General features: G+C 36.8%; 1 protein-coding gene across 3 annotated transcripts in view; it reads left to right on the top strand.

Annotated features, from left to right (window-relative positions):
- Positions 1-20156, top strand: part of DNAJC24 (DnaJ heat shock protein family (Hsp40) member C24) — a 62954-nt gene that overhangs the window by 33087 nt on the left and 9711 nt on the right. For 2 of the 3 annotated variants that reach the window (XM_021685334.1, XM_021685333.2), the window contains exons 3-4: positions 5722-5808; positions 10536-10674. In XM_021685334.1, the coding sequence (XP_021541009.1) occupies positions 5722-5808; positions 10536-10674 (226 nt within the window). The remainder of the gene's footprint in view (positions 1-5721; positions 5809-10535; positions 10675-20156) is intronic. The other variant, XM_021685335.2, reaches the window with a different exon arrangement.

Below are 20156 nucleotides of genomic sequence, written 5' to 3'. Positions count from 1 at the left end.
TTCTAGTCACACAAATTCTTGTTATCTAACCCTAGAAACACTGCTTTAACTTACTATTCACTCAAATAACATTACTTGATATTTTGTCTTTCAGTTTCTTCAAATATAAAACAGAGTTTTATTTTTGAGTTCTGCTAATTACAAGCTATCAACAAACATTGGTAATTCAGTGTTTAAAAAATAGGTGTAGAGGGGCACCTGGCTGGCTCAGTTGGAAGCGCATGCGACTCTTGATTTCAGGGTTGTGAGTTAAGCCCCACGTGGGGTGTAGAGATTATTAAAAGATGAATAAACTTTAAAAAAGAAAACAGCTGTAGAAGGACGTACTTTTGGGGAGGTAGAGATAGCAATGAACTGGGGAAGATCTGTTTAGGAAAAGGGGCTGCCCTTCCTTGTCCTTTTAAAAAAATATATCAACTTAGGAATTTCTGGTTTTCCAAGGTAGTGAAAGATTAGGTTTTGATATGAATAATTGTGCCATCTCTTCTGATTGATGATCCAAGGACATTCTCCCCTCCCCCATTGTATATTTGGAAGGATAATAACCATTGCCAATTGTAGCAAGCAGGATCAAGGAGAAGTATGGTAGGAAGACTTTACTGCACCTGAAGAATATTAGACAAGGCGATTCTATACCCTTTCCTTTCTTCTCCATCCCTTTCCTTCCCAGATAAATCCTTGTATGGAGGGCTATTGTGGAAGTTTGTTGTGTTGTAAAGTGGTGGAGGGAACCTGCTCTCCCTCAGCCCTGTTTGTTACAAGTTGGTTAAGAGACCCCGTTGCCTGCATCCTTTCCTTCTATAAACTTCAGGGGCCCAGTGGTAGGGAGTGCCCTGGCCTCTGGCCTCTCTCCCTCCACGCTTGATTCTTGTCTTCTGGCGGGTGGTGGCGGTACTACCACCACAGCAGAATGGAGCTGGCAGGCTCCTGTCTCTCTCTCCGATGCAGAAGGAGAGGGGAGTTCTCAGAAATGGCCCTGGCCTCTGTGGCAGCTGATCAGGACTCCCCCAGTGCATTTCAGCCGGGGAGTGTTGACATACATTAGAGGAGTTTTGTGGGGAGATTGGAGGAGAGAAGAGCTTGAGAAGCTGTTTTGTGAGAGAATCAGATGGGGGCGTCTCACTGGCTCAGTTGGTAGAGTATGTGACTCTTGATCTTGGGGTCGTGAGCCCCACGTTGGGGATAGAGATTACTTAAGAAATCAAAGTTTAAAAAAAAAAGGAGAGAAAAGGCAGTGGTTGGGAGAGGTTTAGGAAGTGTTGGGGAGGGTCTCCAACTCACTATGTGACTATCATAGTGTTCAGAGAATAAGAGCAAAGAAGTGCAGTTATTTAGAATTAACTTTTAGTGACTGAACTGTCTTTTTCTTTGTCTTGTTTTGGAAGGAGGGAAGATTAGGGATGTGATAAACACTTCCGGGGAGAGCATCCTTGGTTTTCATAGAATTATCAAAGATTAAGAAACTACTAGTTTTCATGAACTATTTTAATAGAGCCTATATTTAATACTTTGGTAAATCAGAAGAAGTTCTTCACCAGTAAAAACCTTGGACAGGTTTATTCTTGCTGTCAGATATTATTGTGGTCAGATGTACAAATGTCCTCTTACAAAAATTCCCTTAACTTGATCTTTTCAATTTTCTTTCACAGCCAGTGTCTAAAGAAGTGAGTTTTTACTCTCTTTAGAGGTGATGAGTACCTCAAAATGTAGTGAGGACTGGACTCATGAAAGCAAGAAGACTTCAAATCAAAATGACCCACAATAAGCTTTTATTCAATGTTTATATGTGTGCCATGGTTTGAAGTTCCTCAGTAGTATTCTGCATTATAGTCTGTTTGGAATGTGTATCCACTGTGATGTCATGGAAATACGACATTGGGCCTATTGGGGTTTGGCAAGACGTTACTTGAATGGGATTCTGTCCACAGAATCATTGGCAAAAAATACAAAAAAATGCAATGCCATCCAGCTCTCTTTTTGCAGAGATACTGATAAGGTCTCCTGGTGTTACGATACTCTCTTTTTGGTAGTACAGAATTCGTATAGGAAACACGAACACTTTCCTTTTGGGAAAACTGGTGGGGGATAGAGAAAAGGACATTAAGGACCTTTTTTTTTTTTTTTTTTTTTTTTAAAGATTCAAACTTTTCCATATTCACACATCCCACAGTTACACATCCATTCCTTTTTTCAAGTATACTCTTGAATTCATTCCTCTTAGTAAGTATCTGTGTAGTCTGTATCTCATTCTTCAGTTTGGAGAATATTTGAAGAAGACCATTGGGCTGAAGCATATCCCCGAATCATATCTGTCCATGTGTCAGCTGAATAGAATGACATATAGTTAATACTTGTTTACTAGGAAAGAGTGTGAGAGCAAAGATACAAAAGTGATTAAACCTAAAATTTGCTCCTCCTTCCATCCAGTGCTGACTAAAATCAGGAATTTTCAGACTTTGTACTTCTGGGGAAAGTTACATGTACAACTTAAATAAACAAGTATTTATAGAGGATATTTGTGCAAAGGGGCATTGTGCTAATCTCTGCAGAGATACAGATAAAGTTAAGATACGGTAGTATTAAGTGTTTTAAGGGAGGGTTGAGTCCACAAGTAACTATCAGTTCCTTTAAAATTAGGATTACTGAAGGAGTTCAAAAGGACACACACACACACAGATACACATGTAGGCTTCATGGAAGAGATGCATTTTAACTGGTGGGGGATGTTTCAGTGGAGACAACAGCATAAATAAGACAAACAAAGTTATGCATGTTTAAGGGATGATATCTGAAGGACTAGTGTAGAATGACTAGACATAATGCTGTATCTGTAATACTTGTGATAGAGCTGGAATGGTAGGTTGGGGTTCTTTTATTGGAGGACTTTACCTATAAGAGTAAGGACTATGACTGTAATTCACTGTACGGTAGGTTACCTATTAAAATTTTTGAGCAGGGGAATGACATGGTCAGGGTTTTAAGGCAAGGCACATGAACTTGGAAGCAGGAGCGTGGATTGGAGAGCTATTAGAAGTGAATGCTAGAGAACAGGAAAAAGCTCCTTCTCATTTTAACTAGGTTTGACATTGGGAATGGAAAGGACATTGTATAGGGAGAATTTACTGAATTTGGTGATTCATAGGATGAGGGAAAGGAAGCTTACCCTAATAATTGTAGCCTGGATTAATAGGAAATATATTTATTATTCTCTTATTCATTCATTCATTCAGCTTTTATTGAGCATAGTGGTGATTTTAACAGAACGAGGAATTCAACAGGAGGTGAAACTAATTTTAGAGTCCGGATGATAAATTGGATTTTGGATATGTTGAACCGGTAGTACTGATAAGATAGCATTTAGAAGGTGTTTTGAAATGTCTGCCAAAGGCAGACATTTAACAGCTGAGCCACCCAGGTGCCCCGCAGTATGTCCTTTTAAAAAGGAATGTAAGAAAGGCACTAAAGGGGTGTCTGGGTGGCTTAGTCGGTTAGGCAGCTGCCTTTGGTTCAGGTCATGATCCCAGGGTCCTGGGATTGAGCCCCGCCTCGGGCTCCCTGCTCAGCAGGGAGTCTGCTTCTCCCTCTCCCTCGGCCCCTCTCCTCTGCTTGTGTGTGCTCTCTCTCTCTCTCTCTCTCTCAAATAAATAAAACCTTTAAAAAAAGGGAAAAGAAAGGTATTAAAACTGGTGGACCTCTGCTTAGGTGATCTGAAATAATACCTTATTGTATAGTGGTCAGTTTAGCATAAAACTGTCTTATGCACTTTCTTTAAAGAAATACCATTTCATTTCAACTTTACATGTTGCTTAGCCATTAAAAAAGGTCATTTGGAGTTAATGAATATATGAATTTGCACTAAAACCTTTTGGAAGTTGCTAGAATTTTTACAATGTATTGTAATATGCTCTTCTCACAACTTATACATACTTTAACTTTTGTCCTTTCTAGTAGAAAAACACTTGTCTCTGTGTTAAGCCTATCAGTGGACATTATTGCAGTGTTCAGTAGCTGAAGCCTGGTATAAATTGTATCCTCCTCTAAAAATAAATCAACGGGTTAAAATACCACTGGCATATTGTTCAGATTTCATTAGCTTCTTCATCATTGATGTTGGCATTTGTGCAAACAATGAAACAAACGGGCTGGCATTTATGATTAGTGAACAAAAGGTATCAAATATCAAAAAATTTATGACTTAGAATACATGTAATTTTCATTGTAGTGGTCTAGGTTAACAATTGAGGGTGTCACTCTTTGAGCATTTTTTTTCTTTTTTGTGTGTGGATACCTACTTGGAAGGATGCATCTGTCAAGGAGAAATGTTTACAAAGCACTAATTTTCTGACTTGCACCTAATTCTATGTTTTAAGCAATAGAGGCTAACAGTGTGCTTCTCATACTTTAGCATGCATGATAATTGCCTGGAGAGTTTGTTGAAACACAGATTCTGGATCCCACGTGCTCCCCTCCACCCCCTGCCCCAGGTTTGGGATGGGGCCATCTTCTAATGAGCTCTCAGATAATGCTGATGATGCAAATCTGAGGACCACATTTGAGTTTCTCTGGGCTGACACATTGTGATAGTCACTCTGTAATTAGTAATTTAGGAACTAGCACTTGGAATTATTATATGGAGAAAATCTAAAATCAAAAAATGTTCCATATTGGACAACCCTTTGCCATAGAATCTCAGGTAGTCAGAATTAAGGGTCCATAATGAAAGCATTAGTTATTAATTAGATAATTAGTCAGGATATAGATAACACATATTAATCCTGATATAATATTACAGAATTTTCTGTATATCTTGTAGTTGCATGAGTGATCTTATATTTTCAGATCAAGACAGTTTCTAATCTTTTGTTTGTGTTCATTTTTCTCATCTTCAATTAGTGACACGGGGACTTAAAGAACATAGGTCTGTGTAATTGATAAATTTTCCCCCAAAGTGAGGAGGTTAAACAGATCATAAAGTTGTGAATATCAAATCATTTGAGAATAGTAAAATAGCAGTTTGCTAAAGCTTTGTAGACAGACACCTCTGTACTGTTGTAATAAAGTATCACAGAGAGACACTCTCAGTATTTTTAGTATTGTGACATATTTATGATATTTTAATTTTGAATGTACTGTAGTCCTCAGCAATACTTAACTTTTTAAAATGTTTCAAAGTTTTTGGAGGTTGGCATATGTACTTGGAAGTAATAAAACTATACTTTTATGTCTGTAATTTAAACTTTCACTAATTCGTATTAGTCTTTGCATTAATTTTCTATGTTTTAATTGTATTTTTCTCTTAATATTGGAAGAAATTTCTCATTTTCTTTATGGCTTGGAAAGATTTTCTAAATCTCAATAATTTTAGACATGTCTAAAGAGGTTTTTCTATTGAGATGCAGTCAACATAAGTGAAAAATGCACAGCTCTTAAGTGTTCAGTTTGGTGAGATTTGATACCATATAACCACCATCCCAAACAAACTGTAGAACATTTCTGTTCCTCCAGAAAATTTCCTGTGCCCCTCTGCAGTTAATTTCCACCCCCTATTCTCACCTGGAAACCAACTTTTAATTTCTATCACTATAGATTTACCTGAATTTAAATTTCATATCAATGCAATCAAATAGTATGTACCCTTTTGTTCTTGTCCAGTGTAACGTTTTAGATATTCATGTCTGTCACTGAGTATATCATAGATTTTTCTTTTTTATTGTTGAATAGAATTCCTTATGTATGGACATACTACCGTTTATCCATTCTCCTGTTGATAGACTTTATGGTTCCAGTTTGACTATTGCAAATAAGGCTGTGAGTACATTGTTTTGTAAATCTTTTAGTGAGCATATGTTTATATTTCATTTCTCTTAAGTAAATATCCAAAAGTAAATATCCAAAATTATTTGACCACAGAATAGGTTATAGGTGTATCTTTATAAGTAATTGTCAAATAGTTTCCTCCCAGAACCATATTTGAGTTCCAGTTATTCCATATCTTCACCAACATTTAGTGTTATGTCTTTTTTATTTTAGCCATTCTATTAGGTGTTTAGTGATATGTCATAATTTTAATCTACATTTTCCTGTTAACTAATGAAAAAGTTTGAGTGCAAGTTCATGTGCGCATAGTCTGTTCATCTATCTTCTTTGAAAAGTGTTTTTCCCCCTGATTTTTAATTAGTATGTCTTTTTCCCATCGATTTGTAGGATTTTGTTGTTGTTGTATGTTCTATTTCTTTTTTAAGGATTTTATTTATTTTGAGAGAGAGAAAGCACGAGCAGGGGCAGGGGCAGAGGGAGAGGCAGGCTTCCCACTAAGCAGGAATCCTGATTCAAGGGCTCCATCCCAGGACCCTGGGATCATGACCTGAGCGAAGGCAGACACTTAACTGACTGAGCCACCTGGGCTCCCCAATTGTTGTATATTCTAGATGCAAGTGCTTTGTTAGATATATATTTAGTCAGTTTTTGTTTTGTTTTGTTTTGTTTTGTTTTTAACCAGTCTGTGGCTTGTCTATTTTCTTAATGGTGTCTTTGCTGAGCAGAAAGTTTTAAAACTTTGATGTTCAGTTTATCCATTTTGTGTCATTATTGTTTGTGCTTTTTGTTTTCTGTCAAAGCAGTCTTTGCCTACCCCAAGGGGCAAAGATATTCTCTTGTATTTCCTTCTAGAAGCTTTATGGTTCTGTGTTTTACATTTATGTCTATGACTCATTCATCTTGTGTTAATTCTTGTATATGAAATGAGATAGGGATTGAGGTTAATTTTTCCACATGGCATCTAGTTGTTTCAATTCAATTTATTGAATTCCATTGACACCTTTGCTGAAAATCAATTGACTATACATATCTATATCTGTATCTATATATCTATATCTCTATATATATGGTCTGTTACTTCTAGACTCTTTATTCTGTTCTACTGATATATTTAGATATAGTACTACAGTCTTGATTACCGTAGCTTCAGCTTTGTTCTGTTTCAAGATTCTTTTGCCTGTTCTAGATCCTTTGTATTTCCATATAAACCATAGATATATTTACACAGTGTATGATTTTTTGTAGCTGCCAAAATAAATTACTACAAACGTGGTGGCTTAAAACAACAGAACTGTATTCTTCCACAATTCTGGAGTCTAGAAATCCAAAATCAGTGTCACTGAACCAAAGTCAAGGCTCTAGGGGTAGGAGTACATTCCTTGTCTCTTCTAGTTGCTGGTGGCTGCCAGCATTCCCTGGCTTATGGACTCATCACTCCCAATCTTTGATACCATTATTTCAAATCCCTCTCTGTCTCTCTGAATGGTCTTCATACCGTCTTCTCTTCTGTGTGTCAAATCTCCCTCTGCCTCTTTCTTATAAGAATACTTTGATTGAATTTAGGGCCCACTTTGGTAATTCAGAGTACTCTCCATTTAAAGATCTTCAAGTTCTATCTTCCAAGATCCTTTTTCCTGATAAGGTAACATTTTACAGGTACCAGAGATTAGGACCTGATATCTTTAGGTGCCATTTTCAGCCTACCACAGAATGTGTTATTCTCTTTTAGACCTTCATTGTTCTGGAACTTGCTGTCAAAACAGATTGGACTGAGGCTTTTAGCACCCTAAATGACATATTTATTTTCTTGCTAATAATTGCCATTTCTTAATTGGACTCTGTATCATAGAATAAAATTTATTGCATTCTAATAATAGCACAACAGATTAGACCTAAAAGCCTCAGATAGTGAGTTGCTTATTTAAAATAGCAGTCAGGAAAATAACAAGTTAGTAAGAAATGGAATTATGCTTGGACTGTCGTAGAACTGATCTATGACTCAGTAAAATTTAGTGATAGCTTTTAGTTTTGGGTGGCCACAAACTAATTCTTGATTTTGTAGGGCTTTCTTGGCAAGGCTTGTTACAGAAATCTTCTTCACATAGTGTTAGAAGAATAGGTCAGCTAGAGAACTTTAATGTAGCAAACTCTTTTTTGGTGTGGGGATGTTACTTAAATATTAACCCAAATGTAGGGACTGCCTAGACCTCGGTATGGGAATGACTTTTATGAGCATCATTTGATAAATCATGACCATAAAAAGATGAAATAGTAAAGCCTTAGTTTCCCTTTCTTTTCTTCAGTCATTATATTAATTAGCTTAAATATTTAAATGTTGATAACTGTTAAATTTGGCATAGGAAGAGAAATAGTTCGCTAGAGGGAAAATGGAAGCCTAATTCTCTTTGTTTGCCCTATAATCTTTCTCTCAGCATGCATGATGTTCTTCTGTGCAACCAGATAACACAATAGCTTTTGCTCTGCTAGCAAGAATCATCAGCAGTGTGAAGAAGTTCAGCATGAAAACAAATTCACTGTCAAAACCAGTAGTCTACATTATGATTAAAAATTTACATATTTGGGCGCCTGGGTGGCTCAGTCGTTAAGCGTCTGCCTTCGGCTCAGGTCATGATCCCAGGGTCCTGGGATCGAGTCCCACATCGGGCTCCCTGCTCTGCGGGAAGCCTGCTTCTCCCTCTCCCACTCTCCCTGCTTGTGTTCCTGCTCTCGCTATTTCTCTCTCTGTCAAATAAATAAATAAAATCTTAAAAAAAAAAAAAAATTTACATATTTTCTGAATTCTGGATTGAGGATTGAAGTCACTTTACTTTGTGTTACTTGCCACAATTCACTGAGTGACTTTGGCCTTAGCAACTTGGATAATACATGACGTTGCACTTTTCAATTTTTTGTGTTCTTTTAATGTCTGTAAAATAGTCAGTGAAAGAATTTAAGTGGTTATGCCATTATTAATTGATGAGTATGTGAGCGAACCATATTAATGTCATGAAATGTAAAAATGGTGGGGTGTTTTTTTTGCCTGTTTTATTATAAAAACTTTGAAGAAAAAGGACAAGCACTAAAGGAGGAAAACTAGTCTACTAGTTCAAAAGAAATTCCTAAGGTAACTTTTAAAACTAGGTATGTTCTGTAACATATTTGATAAAGCATTCAGAGTAATTACTGGTGGCAAATTCTAGTTGAATACTATCAAGTGGTTCCTTGTTTACTTGAGAGTGAAAAAATGACACATTTGAGTATCTGCTACTATGATCCCTACATTATTTAAGTGAAATGTCTCTACATTTAGATAACCTTTTCTCGCTTATTTGTTGAAAGACTGCTGAAATGCAAATGACATTGATTCTTTCAGAACCAAGAAATAAAAAGAGAAGGAAGAACCACGGAGAATATAGGGGAAAAAGGAGATAATATAAGTGAGATATCTAGTAAGCCACATTTACATTAGCATTTGAGAATCAAATTGGTATAAAATGTTCTCGTTTTGACCAAATACTTTATTTATTTACTTTTAAAGATTTTATTTATTTATTTGACAGAGACCTAGCGAGAGAGGGAACATAAGCAGAGGGAGTGGGAGAGGGAGAAGCAGGCCTCCTGCCGAGCAGGGAGCCCGATGTGGGGCTCCATCCCAGAACCCTGGGACCATGACCTGAGCCAAAGGCAGACGCTTAACTACTGAGCCACCCAGGCGCCCCTTGACCAAATACTTTAAACAAACTACTGCATATTGAAAACATTTTTAAAAATTTCTTAGATTTGGAAAACACAAGTGAGAAAGATTTACTAATGAATTAACTTACATCCAAATGTTTTGTTGAGTTCTTTAAAGTTGTTGCTTACCAGGGCGCCTGGGTGGCTCATTTGGTTGAGCGTCTCACTCTTGGTTTTGGCTCAGGTCATGATCTCAGTGTCTTGAGATCGAGCCCCATGTGGGGTTCTGTGCTGGGCCAGGAGTCTGCTTGAGGTTCTCTCTCCCTCTCCCTCTGCCTCTGGCTCTCCCCCTTCTCGTGTGTGTGTGTGTGTATGTGTGTGCGTGTGCATGCACACACATGCTCTCTCTCTCTGAAATAAATCTTTAAAACAAAAACAGTGTTTCTTACCAATCTGCCCTAGAATAACTATTTTTCAACAAAAATTTATGTTTGGGGATTTGTAACTTTAAAATCTTCAGGGCTGAGCTGGAAGATGAAAGGTATTTATTTTCAAGTATGATTGTATAATCTGCTTTCATAAGAAAAAGCTAGTATAGTTCATTTGTGATGGTTTTTACAGCTAAGCACCTTATATAAGGAAAGCTTCATACTCTGCATAGTTTGTGCCCTTTCTTTGTCATGTCCTGCTCGTCTGCACGTACCTATTTCTGTTTGTGTTAGTTATCCTCTCTAGGTAAATTGTCCATGAGACCAGTGATTCCATCAGCAAATTATCCAGAAAATGCTGTCTTTGCATGTTGTGACAGATCATGTCACTGATGGATTTATGGATACTCCAGTGGTCTAATTAACCTGGCACTTGTCTCCTGTGCCCAACACAGTTGTCTCATTGCCTTGGCATCTTAGTTTTCATCTTCTCATCACCTTCTTTCTTAACTAAAACTTAGATTTACAAGTTTTGGGTTTTTTTGTTTTGTTTTTGTTTTTAACCTACCCCATCAACCCCCTCTATTCACCACCCCCTTTATTTTTAATTGGCAGTATCATCCAGATAAACAAAGTGCAGATGTGCCAGCAGGAACAGTGGAGGAATGTATACAGAAGTTCATCGAAATTGATCAGGCATGGAAAATTCTAGGGAATGAAGAGACAAAAAAAGAGTATGACCTGCAGCGGCATGGTGGGTACTTGGGGTGAGGAACCACAGTACACTGGCAACTCTTTGAAGCACAGTCTGCAACCTTTCCTGGGGAGCATTTTGCAGCCTTCGTACCAAGTTGTTATAGCCTTCTTTACTCTCCCCCTCCATCACTGTTTTAACTAGGTCTTTCTCTTAGCAGTGATTATTGTGTATCCATTGAGAAGTTAACAAAACTACTAGGATGTGGCTTCTTAGGAAGCCATGAAAGCTACTTTTTCTAACTAATGAAAAATGTTTAATTACACATTTCTAATTAATATGTTTAATAACTTCTTATTGTTAAATTTAATTATGTACGGATTCAAATTTTAATTGTAGCATTTTTAACAATGAGTACTATATAAATGACCATCAAAAGGAGGGTATGATGATACATCATAAAGCACTCTGCTGTCTTTCAGGCTTGTTTTAGGCTAGGTTTCATGATTGTCTCCTGAATAAACTATTCTTTATAAGATTGCTATAAATGGTATTTTAGGAATGCACCTTTCCTAAGCAGTTTTAAAAGTCATTTCTTTTATGTGTTTTAGAAAATAGCTTCTTAAAACAGTGACAAGCTCTTGTGAGAAAGAAAGGGAAAAATGTAGGTCAGGTTTGTCACACATAGACCGCAGTTACACAAAGTGATAGGCTGTCTTTCAGCACTGGCCTTGGGATAGGAGTCCCTCAGTCTTCTATCTGAACCTTCAGTATGCACCCTGCATGCTAATGGGGGGGAGTCAATAATCAGTTACAGCCTGTGGGGAAAACACTCAATTGCTCTGCAGTAGCGCACCAGGCTCAGCATTGACTCGAATGTGTTGATAAAAGCTCACTGTCTCTGTAGCTGATGATTGAGTCCCCTCCCATGCCCTACACTGGCACATTGTCAAACCTAACAAAATGATTTTAAGGCTTCTACTACTAAGGTTATGAAAATTTGATTTGAGAAACGAGGCTTACTTCTAAAACACAGCATTATAGGATAAAGCCAATGATATGTATGGAATACCCATGTTTATTTTCAGAGGGAATTGTACTGATAAAATTAGGTATTACTTACAGGCAGTGTGTGATATCTTTGGGTATAAAGACTTCATGAGCTATTTGTTTATATACTGGAGAATTTAATAGTGACTTTCATCATACTAATCAGCTCTAAAGCCCTTCTACTTTTTTAAGACTGATGAGCTTTTTAAAAAATATTAAGAAACTGATGAGTGTATCTTTGCAATGAATTTGGATTAATTTTCAAATATGGCTTGAATATTGGGTCTTATCTATTTGGTGCATATATAAGTATCTTGCAAATGTTGTATTTCTTTTATAAATATGTTTTACTTCTGGCAAAAGAAGGTACAAGCGGTTCCATTTGTGGATGAATTCTATTCATAGATCTATCTTTTTAACCTCGGTTCACATGATAGGATTTCTGTGAAAGTGCTGAAGCTAATATATATGAATGTGTCGTGTGTGAGAAGTTACCAAGTGTTTTTGCCCATCTTTACCAGTCGTTACTTTGTGGGTACCAGTTTGCTTAAGAGAAGAATAATTCACAAAACTACGTCAAGGGGGGTAAGGAACATACTTTCCCTGTCGCTCTGCATTTTTGCCACTCCACAGCCTGTGTACCTTTAAACTTGTCAGTAAAACTGACTAGAAGCCCACTACCGAAAGAGAAAAGAAGCAGGGAGAGATCAGGAATAAAAAACTAATCTCTCTTGCTAGGGAATAGGGTGTTGGTGGACGAGAAATGGAGAGAAATAGGAAACATGGGTAAAAGTGAGCAATAGAATTGCAGGAAGGAAAGTTTAAAAAATGTTGTAAGAACAAATAATCAACAGCTTCAAGCCTTTCTCATTGCCTTTGGGAAGTACTTGTAAAAGTGGATTTCTTTTGAGCTTTGAGTCGTTGGTTTGAAGGTTTTAATGGAGGTAACTGCAGCCTACAGGGTCACGGGGACTCTTGTAGATCATTGATGGGGGCCACAACAACATTTAGACAAACTGAATACAGTGAGAGTTGGGCCTGATTCATGATATGGATAAATAGGCAGATCTGCTTGGAATTACATAATGTTCAGTTTGCTTTGCAAGTTTTTCGGGCAGATTCTAGAAGGACAGTGGAAATATAGCTTTTCATGACCTTTTAATATGTCAGACCTAAGTACGAAGTATTTCCTTCATTACCAGCAGCTCCAAATGGTGAGAATACTTTACTTCAGTTTTAAATTGAGATTGGATTGCTGTTTAGATAAGAAGTCTCTTATCCAAATAATTTGCTGTTTTTTAAGCCTTTTGTACTAGAGCTATTTTTAAAAAATCTCGTAATAAACCTAGTTTCATATGGTCATTTCTTTTGAATGCTGACATTAATTTTTCCTTCTTGACCCATCTTCAGTAATTGGCTCCTCAAAAGAAGGAAATGAACTTGAACTTCTAACAGTGAGGATTTGGATTTGATAGAAGGAAAACCTTTGAGAATGATAATTTGTTAAAGACCAGGATAGGTTACCAAGAGAGAGAGAATTTGTTATAACCAGGTCAAAGCACTCCTTTTTTCTGGGTCACCCCCTGGGGACATGGAAATAGCTTTGTTATACAGAACTCTTTTTGCATGTGGTGATAGTTCACTGTAGAACTTTTTTTTCATAGGGTGTGCTTTAAATATGTTTGTTTCCTGCCTTCCATTAACTTGGAGTATAAAATAAATTTGAGCTCTGTCATACTTAGGAAGGAGACAAGAGATGTTTTATTTATATGTTGAATGCTTTCTCATATTTCACAGCTCAAAGTTGGTGCTCTGTTGTAAGGAAACCCTCATCAATATTGCCCACAACCATTTATTTCCCTAAAAGATCATTTAAAGGGGCCCTTGACATCCATATTTTTTTGCTTCACAAAAGATATCAAATGAGTTCTAATAAAAAAAAAAGTCTAGGGTAGATAACCCCAGTAAAGTACATATATTTTTTCTTCCCCATTTCCACGTATCTCTTCTTAGTTGGTATTTTGAGGGCAATGTCGGCCAGACTGAAGAAAAGCAAATCTAAAAAAGGATGAGTAATATTCAGTTCCCAGATATTATGCATTTTGAAAGCAGTGTTAACTAGTGAATTTAATCAATTAGTTCCAGTTGGCATATTTACCTTCTTGTTTCTAAGGATGTTAGAAACTAAGGATGTTTCAAAGGCTTGTTTCCCATGTTCCCTTGAAAGGCATGTAGTTATTGTAGATAAGGCTTTGCATTTCAGACAACCAGATGAGCACTTTGGAAAATCTTTTCTGGATTTATAAAATGTTTAAATGAATGGTATCTGTTGACTAGATTTTGGTGCCCTTAGAAACATATGGGGAGTTTTCTCATATATTAAGCACATTAAAAACACATCAGAAGTATATCATGGGAAAATAATAGGGATCATGATTCAGTTGCTTTGTAATACGACAGTCACACAGATCTCCAATGTCTCAGTGGCTCTGACCTGAAGTGAAACAAACCTTCAAATGAAGTCAGTCAGATTAAATAATTTTTTAAAAAAATAAGTGGATTGTGTTTGGAATCTTTGGTGGTATATTATTTTATATTAAGATGTATCTTGGTTTTCTATTAGTGAATTATGTTAGTAATGTGGAGTCTTCACCTTACACAGTCAGACAAGTACTTGGATACCCAAAATAGCCTGGCTCAGGAGATTGGGCCAGACATTGTAAAGTCAGTGTGTCTTTACTCAAAGCTAATCAGCTACTCTCCCTTAGCTAGATACAAAAGGTCATTTCTGGTGTTGTGTTATACAGTTTACCTTGTCCCTTTTATTAGGATAAGTATTTGAGAATGGGAGATAAGCAAATAAATTGTGGGCCAAATACGAACATATTTTTAAAAACCCCACCAACGTTAATGTGTCAACATGTAATTTCTTAAGCCCAAATAAGAATCCTTCCTGAAAAGCGAGTTAATGCTAAAGACTGATTAACTCTGTAAGAAGGGAAATAATACTTTTAAATGTAGATAATGTGAATCTGAGTTAACTTAAGAAGAATGACGTAAGGCCAGTAGATACTTGTGTAGATTATGTGCTAAAACTGACCCTTACAAAATACTTGTATTAGTCAGATTAGAGTTTCCATCTATGATCATATCAGTATTTCCATTTGATTTTAGGAATTTGAAAATTGGCTGTAAAAATGTGCTTCAGGTAAAACTTGAAGATAAGCATCAGGGGGCATGTTTTTTTTGGTGACTGTTTCTGGGAAAAGTACGTATGTGAAATGATGCAGAAAATCTATCTAGACAGTTAGGGACTGGCATTTTCTTCAGAGGGAGAAGAAAGTATAGAGAAAACTTTCTGTGAGGGTCCTCCCGCTCCATCTTATTTGTCACAAGGAGGTGCCTACTCATGTTATCTTTTACTTTTACTTGAATGCAAATATCTGTTTTGCAGTGAGAATGTAATTCTTTTCTCAGTGGTTTTGAATACAAATTTGGCTAGTTTCAAAGAATGTTATAGAAACCTATGGGCAAGATTACAGTTATAATTCTGGCATACTTGGACACAGTTGGGAGCTCTGATTTAATACTAGTGAAAATGGAAGATTTAAGGAAGTTTGTGTCTCCCACTTTAACGTCTCTCCCAATTTCTACTTGGGTACCTGACCAATTGAAATCATTGAGTCTTAACCCAAAACGGGGTTACATTTCTCATTGCTTGTTTTTTCCCTCAGACTTGAAACCTTCATTTCATATTACATTCTGATTACTTCTACTTTGCTCAATGTACAACCAATGAATTAGAAATGAGTGTTGACATTTCTTTTTTTTTTTTCTGTGTGATCTTTTTATTCTCACAGCTATCATGGTAGGCTGGTAGGCTGGACCCAGAGTATTACACGTACCCATAGCTGCTAATTGGCCTTCTCCTACAGTCGTTTACATTTTCATTGGTCTAGCTTTATTCTCACTCCTCTGTTTAAGAACTTTTATAACCACCCTCTCCCCAACACATTTACCCATTCATGTAGAATTTAAATGGGACAGAAACTTTGAAGTTTGTTTCTAGTTACTTTTTCCAGACTTACCTCCAGTCACAAACCCGATGTGAATCTTCTGCCCTGGTTCATCTAGGGGCTCCCAAACATATATGCCTGTGCTGTTTGTCATGACTCAGATTACCCTCCCATTCTGATTTGTCAGTTTATTTTTTGTTCAAGTTTGAACTCAAGTCCTCCTATCCACCCCCAACTCCCAAAGAAAGCTTCCCCTGACACTCAAACCTACCATCATTTCTAATCTCTGAATCTAATCTACAAATTAATAATTTTGAATTTTTTCTCTGTGGTTCCTATCTTTTGGTTTTGTTTGATACTTCGGATGGACTGTGGCTTTGGTAATAACACGTAGATTTTAATGGGACTAACAATAGCAAAGTACATCAAACTTCTTAACACTGTCACAGATCCAGACAAGGTCGAGAGTTGCTGCCTCCGTACACTGTGGTACTTGAGGCTTTCCCCTCTCATAACGGATTGGTGTTTAGTCATTTTCTTACGGTTTGCTATGAACAGGTCAACACAAACATTATGAGAAAGCAGTTAAAATAGCTGCCATTTATTGAGCACTGTATCTGTGGTAATTGTCTTTCAATCATTGTTTAACAGCTTCTTAAGGGAGATATTAATATCTGCTTTCCAGAGAAAGAATCTGAGATTCCGAGGGGTTAAGTAATTTGACTAAGGTCACATGACTAGTAATTGATAGAGGGGGAGTTCAAAGCCATTCTCTGACTTTCAATCATATTGTGCTGTGCTGTCAAGTTTCGAATAGATGTGTACAACCTCCTAATTTTAGTTCCAGGTGGGCAGGAGTGAGTTATATTTGAGGGTCAGAACGAGAGGCCGGGCCAACCTCTGCCGCTGTGTTACCTGTTGTGTAGTGAAACGTGAAATTCAGGGTCCGGGTTTCATTTGGTGTCTTTTATGAGCACTGCATGTACGCTCAGTTTATAAAAGCCCCACAGTTCTTCCAAGTCCATAATTAAACTCCAGGTTTGTAATTTTTCCTTGCTATGGAAAGCCTTGCAATTGTGGCTCTTTAATTTCACCTGGGAAAGGATTATAAAGCTTTCTGATTTAATGAGCAGGTTTCATGTTAAATGTTGTCTGATTCTGAATCTCTTACCAAGGTAGAGACTGTTCCAAGAACAGAGAGTGTTAAGGATAAGGAAACTGATTTCCTTCAAGTTAGTTCCTATATGAAAAATTTAATTATGTCTAGTGAAATGATTTTTAAGAATGAGATGATTGTGTAAAATTAATTACTTGGTTTTAAAACAGCAAGATACTAAGTTAGACCTAAACAAAAACACTGCTGTTTGCTTTTTACACACAGATGACTTCCGTTAAGTGTGAAATAAACTTTATTTTAAAAGGCATAAAAATAAATACAATAGGCTCCTTGCTAAATGAGAGCATCCTGGGGACTTGATCGCTCGAGTAAGTTACGACATTGCTACACATGAATAGTAGGGACTGAACTGCAGATGGACTAGATCTTTTGGCCAGTATTGGGTTGAATGAGACTTTTGATATCTCAGCCATAATGAATGAAGTTAAATTCCTCTCCACCGTAGCTTTTTGTTGCTGTTATTTATTTTTACTTATTTATTTGAATTGTAGCTACAGTTAGAAAAGGTTTCCTGGGATTAGGAAGTGTAATTATTTAGGCAGCAAAAAGTTGTTTTAGAAATTTTACTATCATTACGAGGAAGTTTTAAAAGGCTGGAATTCCATTGTCTTGTAAGAAGTAAGAAATATTTATTGATTCCCAAATGGAGCTGAAAAAAACCTTTCCTCTTTTAGAAAGTTGTGAATGACCCAGCGAGAGCTCTAGTAAGCTTTACTGAACCAAGCTGCTAATAGTTATTTAATGTTATTCTTCAGTGTGAAAGAATCTCCCTAGATTTTCCTTTTAATCTCTTTGAATTGCAGGCTCATAAACCTCTCTGATGAGTCCTGCCAGTGTTTTCTTAGATCCCACCGTTGAGACAAAGGAGCCACAGAATTCTTTCACCTCTTGTTGTCAGACAAATCCAATAGAACACAAGGTCAGAAGGGCCTGTACTTCTGAAGGTTGAAAGATTCTTTTCCAAGTAACCACATAAATTATTTGATTTTATCATTATATTCCACAGGAATCTCTCTTCATAATGCATTGCTTTCTATATGTAAGTAAATTTGGATCTTTTTCTTGTCTCCATATTTGGCTAAGCTTTGGATACAGCCCAGGATGTGAACGGACCTACATACCTTAGAAAAGCTGAGCCCATTTACTTCAAAAGAATTAGGAATCATGTAGTGTAATTGGACTTAAGATAGAGTACCCAAATGCCACGCATTGCATTTTCTTTCCAAATGGCTGGGTTTGTTTGTTTTTAAGTTATTACCATTCTGGAGCTAAGATTCCAGATTTAAATCTTGTACCTATTCCTTTAATTAAATCGCGAAGTCAGTTTATGTTTTCTCAATATTTTTAGTAGTGTCATGTTAACAGGAAAACTTTGAGATAGGATTTACATTTTCAGATACCTATTGAAATATTTCATTGTAATGAGCAAAAATATTTATAATATGTAATACTCAAAAGAAAAGGAACTTACCTACTTTGCAGATGCCATGCCTGATTAGAAGACAATTATCAAAGCTAATTACAGGGTTCCTGTGAGTTACTTTACAGGCTAGGGAAGAATTAAGTTTTCTAATTATAACGACAGTGGTGGACAAGCAGAGATCATTGTTTAAAAAAGAAAAAAAAAACATTGATTTGTTTGTGCTTCTTCCTTGTAATCGTAGTTAGGGTGGAAGTTGCTGTTGCCCCATTCCCTGGACACCTGCCTCTCAACAAAGGATCGGGGTCACCTCCCCACCCCCTACATTTAGATTCACCTTTTACTTGTATGTGTACCCCTTCTGCTCATTATACAGTTCTCCAGGGATCCAATTTTCCCTGAGTTAATCACCCACAGCCTTTTTCAGAAGTTGTTAGATTACTGTCTTTTCAAGGAATACACACTTTCTTAGGCTTTTAACTTTTCCCTAACTTTTGTTTCCTTATTTCTATTAAAAAGGGTAGCTCTTGGAGTCTCAGCACACTACCTTTAAAACTTTTTTGTTGAAATGTATCATACATGCAGAATAGTGCACCAATCCTAAGTATCCAGCTTGATGGATTTTCACAATAAACATACCCATCTAACCAGCACCCAGAAGGCCCCCTGTGCCTCCGGGTAGTCACCAGTTTCCCTCACACCCAACACCACAGTGTCATGCAACAACTCAGGGTAGTTTTGCCTGTTATATTTTATATAACAGGGAATCATATAGTATGTTCTCTCTTGTGTCAGATAGGACTTTTAAAACCAGAATCCCCCAAACTTGGACTGTGTCCACATAATATTGAATGATCAGATCAAATAGATATTTAGACAGCCACAGAACATGAGAATATTTTTTAATATACTTCTTTTAACTCTGACCTTGGGCAAAGTACTAACCACTTTTGCGTTCTGTTTTCCCTCTTATTAAAAGATACCATGTAAGTTGACCTGTCAACTAAGAAATAGCTTGCTACTTTAAAGTTACTGTATATAAAGAAAAAAATTAAGATGTAGAGGCCCCTTATTTGAGGAAGTAGAATAATAGAGAGGTGCTCCATGTGAAACAGCAACTAGCTGAGCATAACAACTTCCTCGTGGAGAGGCACGGCAGTATGCTGACTTCCTTGGCAGTTATCTCTGCCAGTTATTTTTCATTTATTATTTTCAAATAAAAATAGCATAATGGATATATATGATTGGGTTGTCTTTTTGTGTAATTGCTGTATTGCAGGTGTGCAAGATAGGTTAGATTAAGGCTTATTCCTCTTGTCATTACCTCTGCCTTGTCTGATTTGCTTTAATTGATTTCAAAATTACTGAAGATATCGATCAGATACCCTGGAGTATAGCTGGCTTGATTGTAAATTATTTACATCTGTTTTTCCTCTAACTAGTCTGTTAAGTGCCAGTTACCCCCATTCCTTAATCTAAAAGTGTTTCATTTCCCCATTCAAGCAGACTTACCTTAGTTATTCTAAGCAATTGAAACTTATGATTAAGATTTTTTTTTTCTCTCCATGGGACTTTTAGGGAGAATTTTTAAAAAACTAAAATACTGAATAACCTATAACCAAGTGTGCTTTATATAGAATGTGGGAATTGTTTTGTTCAGAGATTACCTCACATACTGATATAGTCCGTATAAGCTATTTAGTGGGCACAGAGATGGAGGAACTCCCCCCGACCACTGGGCAGGGTCTTTAGTCTTTGGATTTCAGGGTCCGTTTAATAGATTGTTGGTACCCAGTAAATATGAAGTGATATAATATTTGACATACTTAATAGAAAACCACAGTGAGTTCAAAATATTGTATAATTTTTTCATCTATTT

The sequence above is a fragment of the Neomonachus schauinslandi genome, chromosome 11 (assembly GCF_002201575.2).
Source record: "Neomonachus schauinslandi chromosome 11, ASM220157v2, whole genome shotgun sequence".
Classification (NCBI taxonomy): Eukaryota; Metazoa; Chordata; class Mammalia; order Carnivora; family Phocidae; genus Neomonachus; species Neomonachus schauinslandi.
Note: the sequence above shows the minus strand (reverse complement) of the source record. Positions and strands in the feature narration are given on the sequence as shown.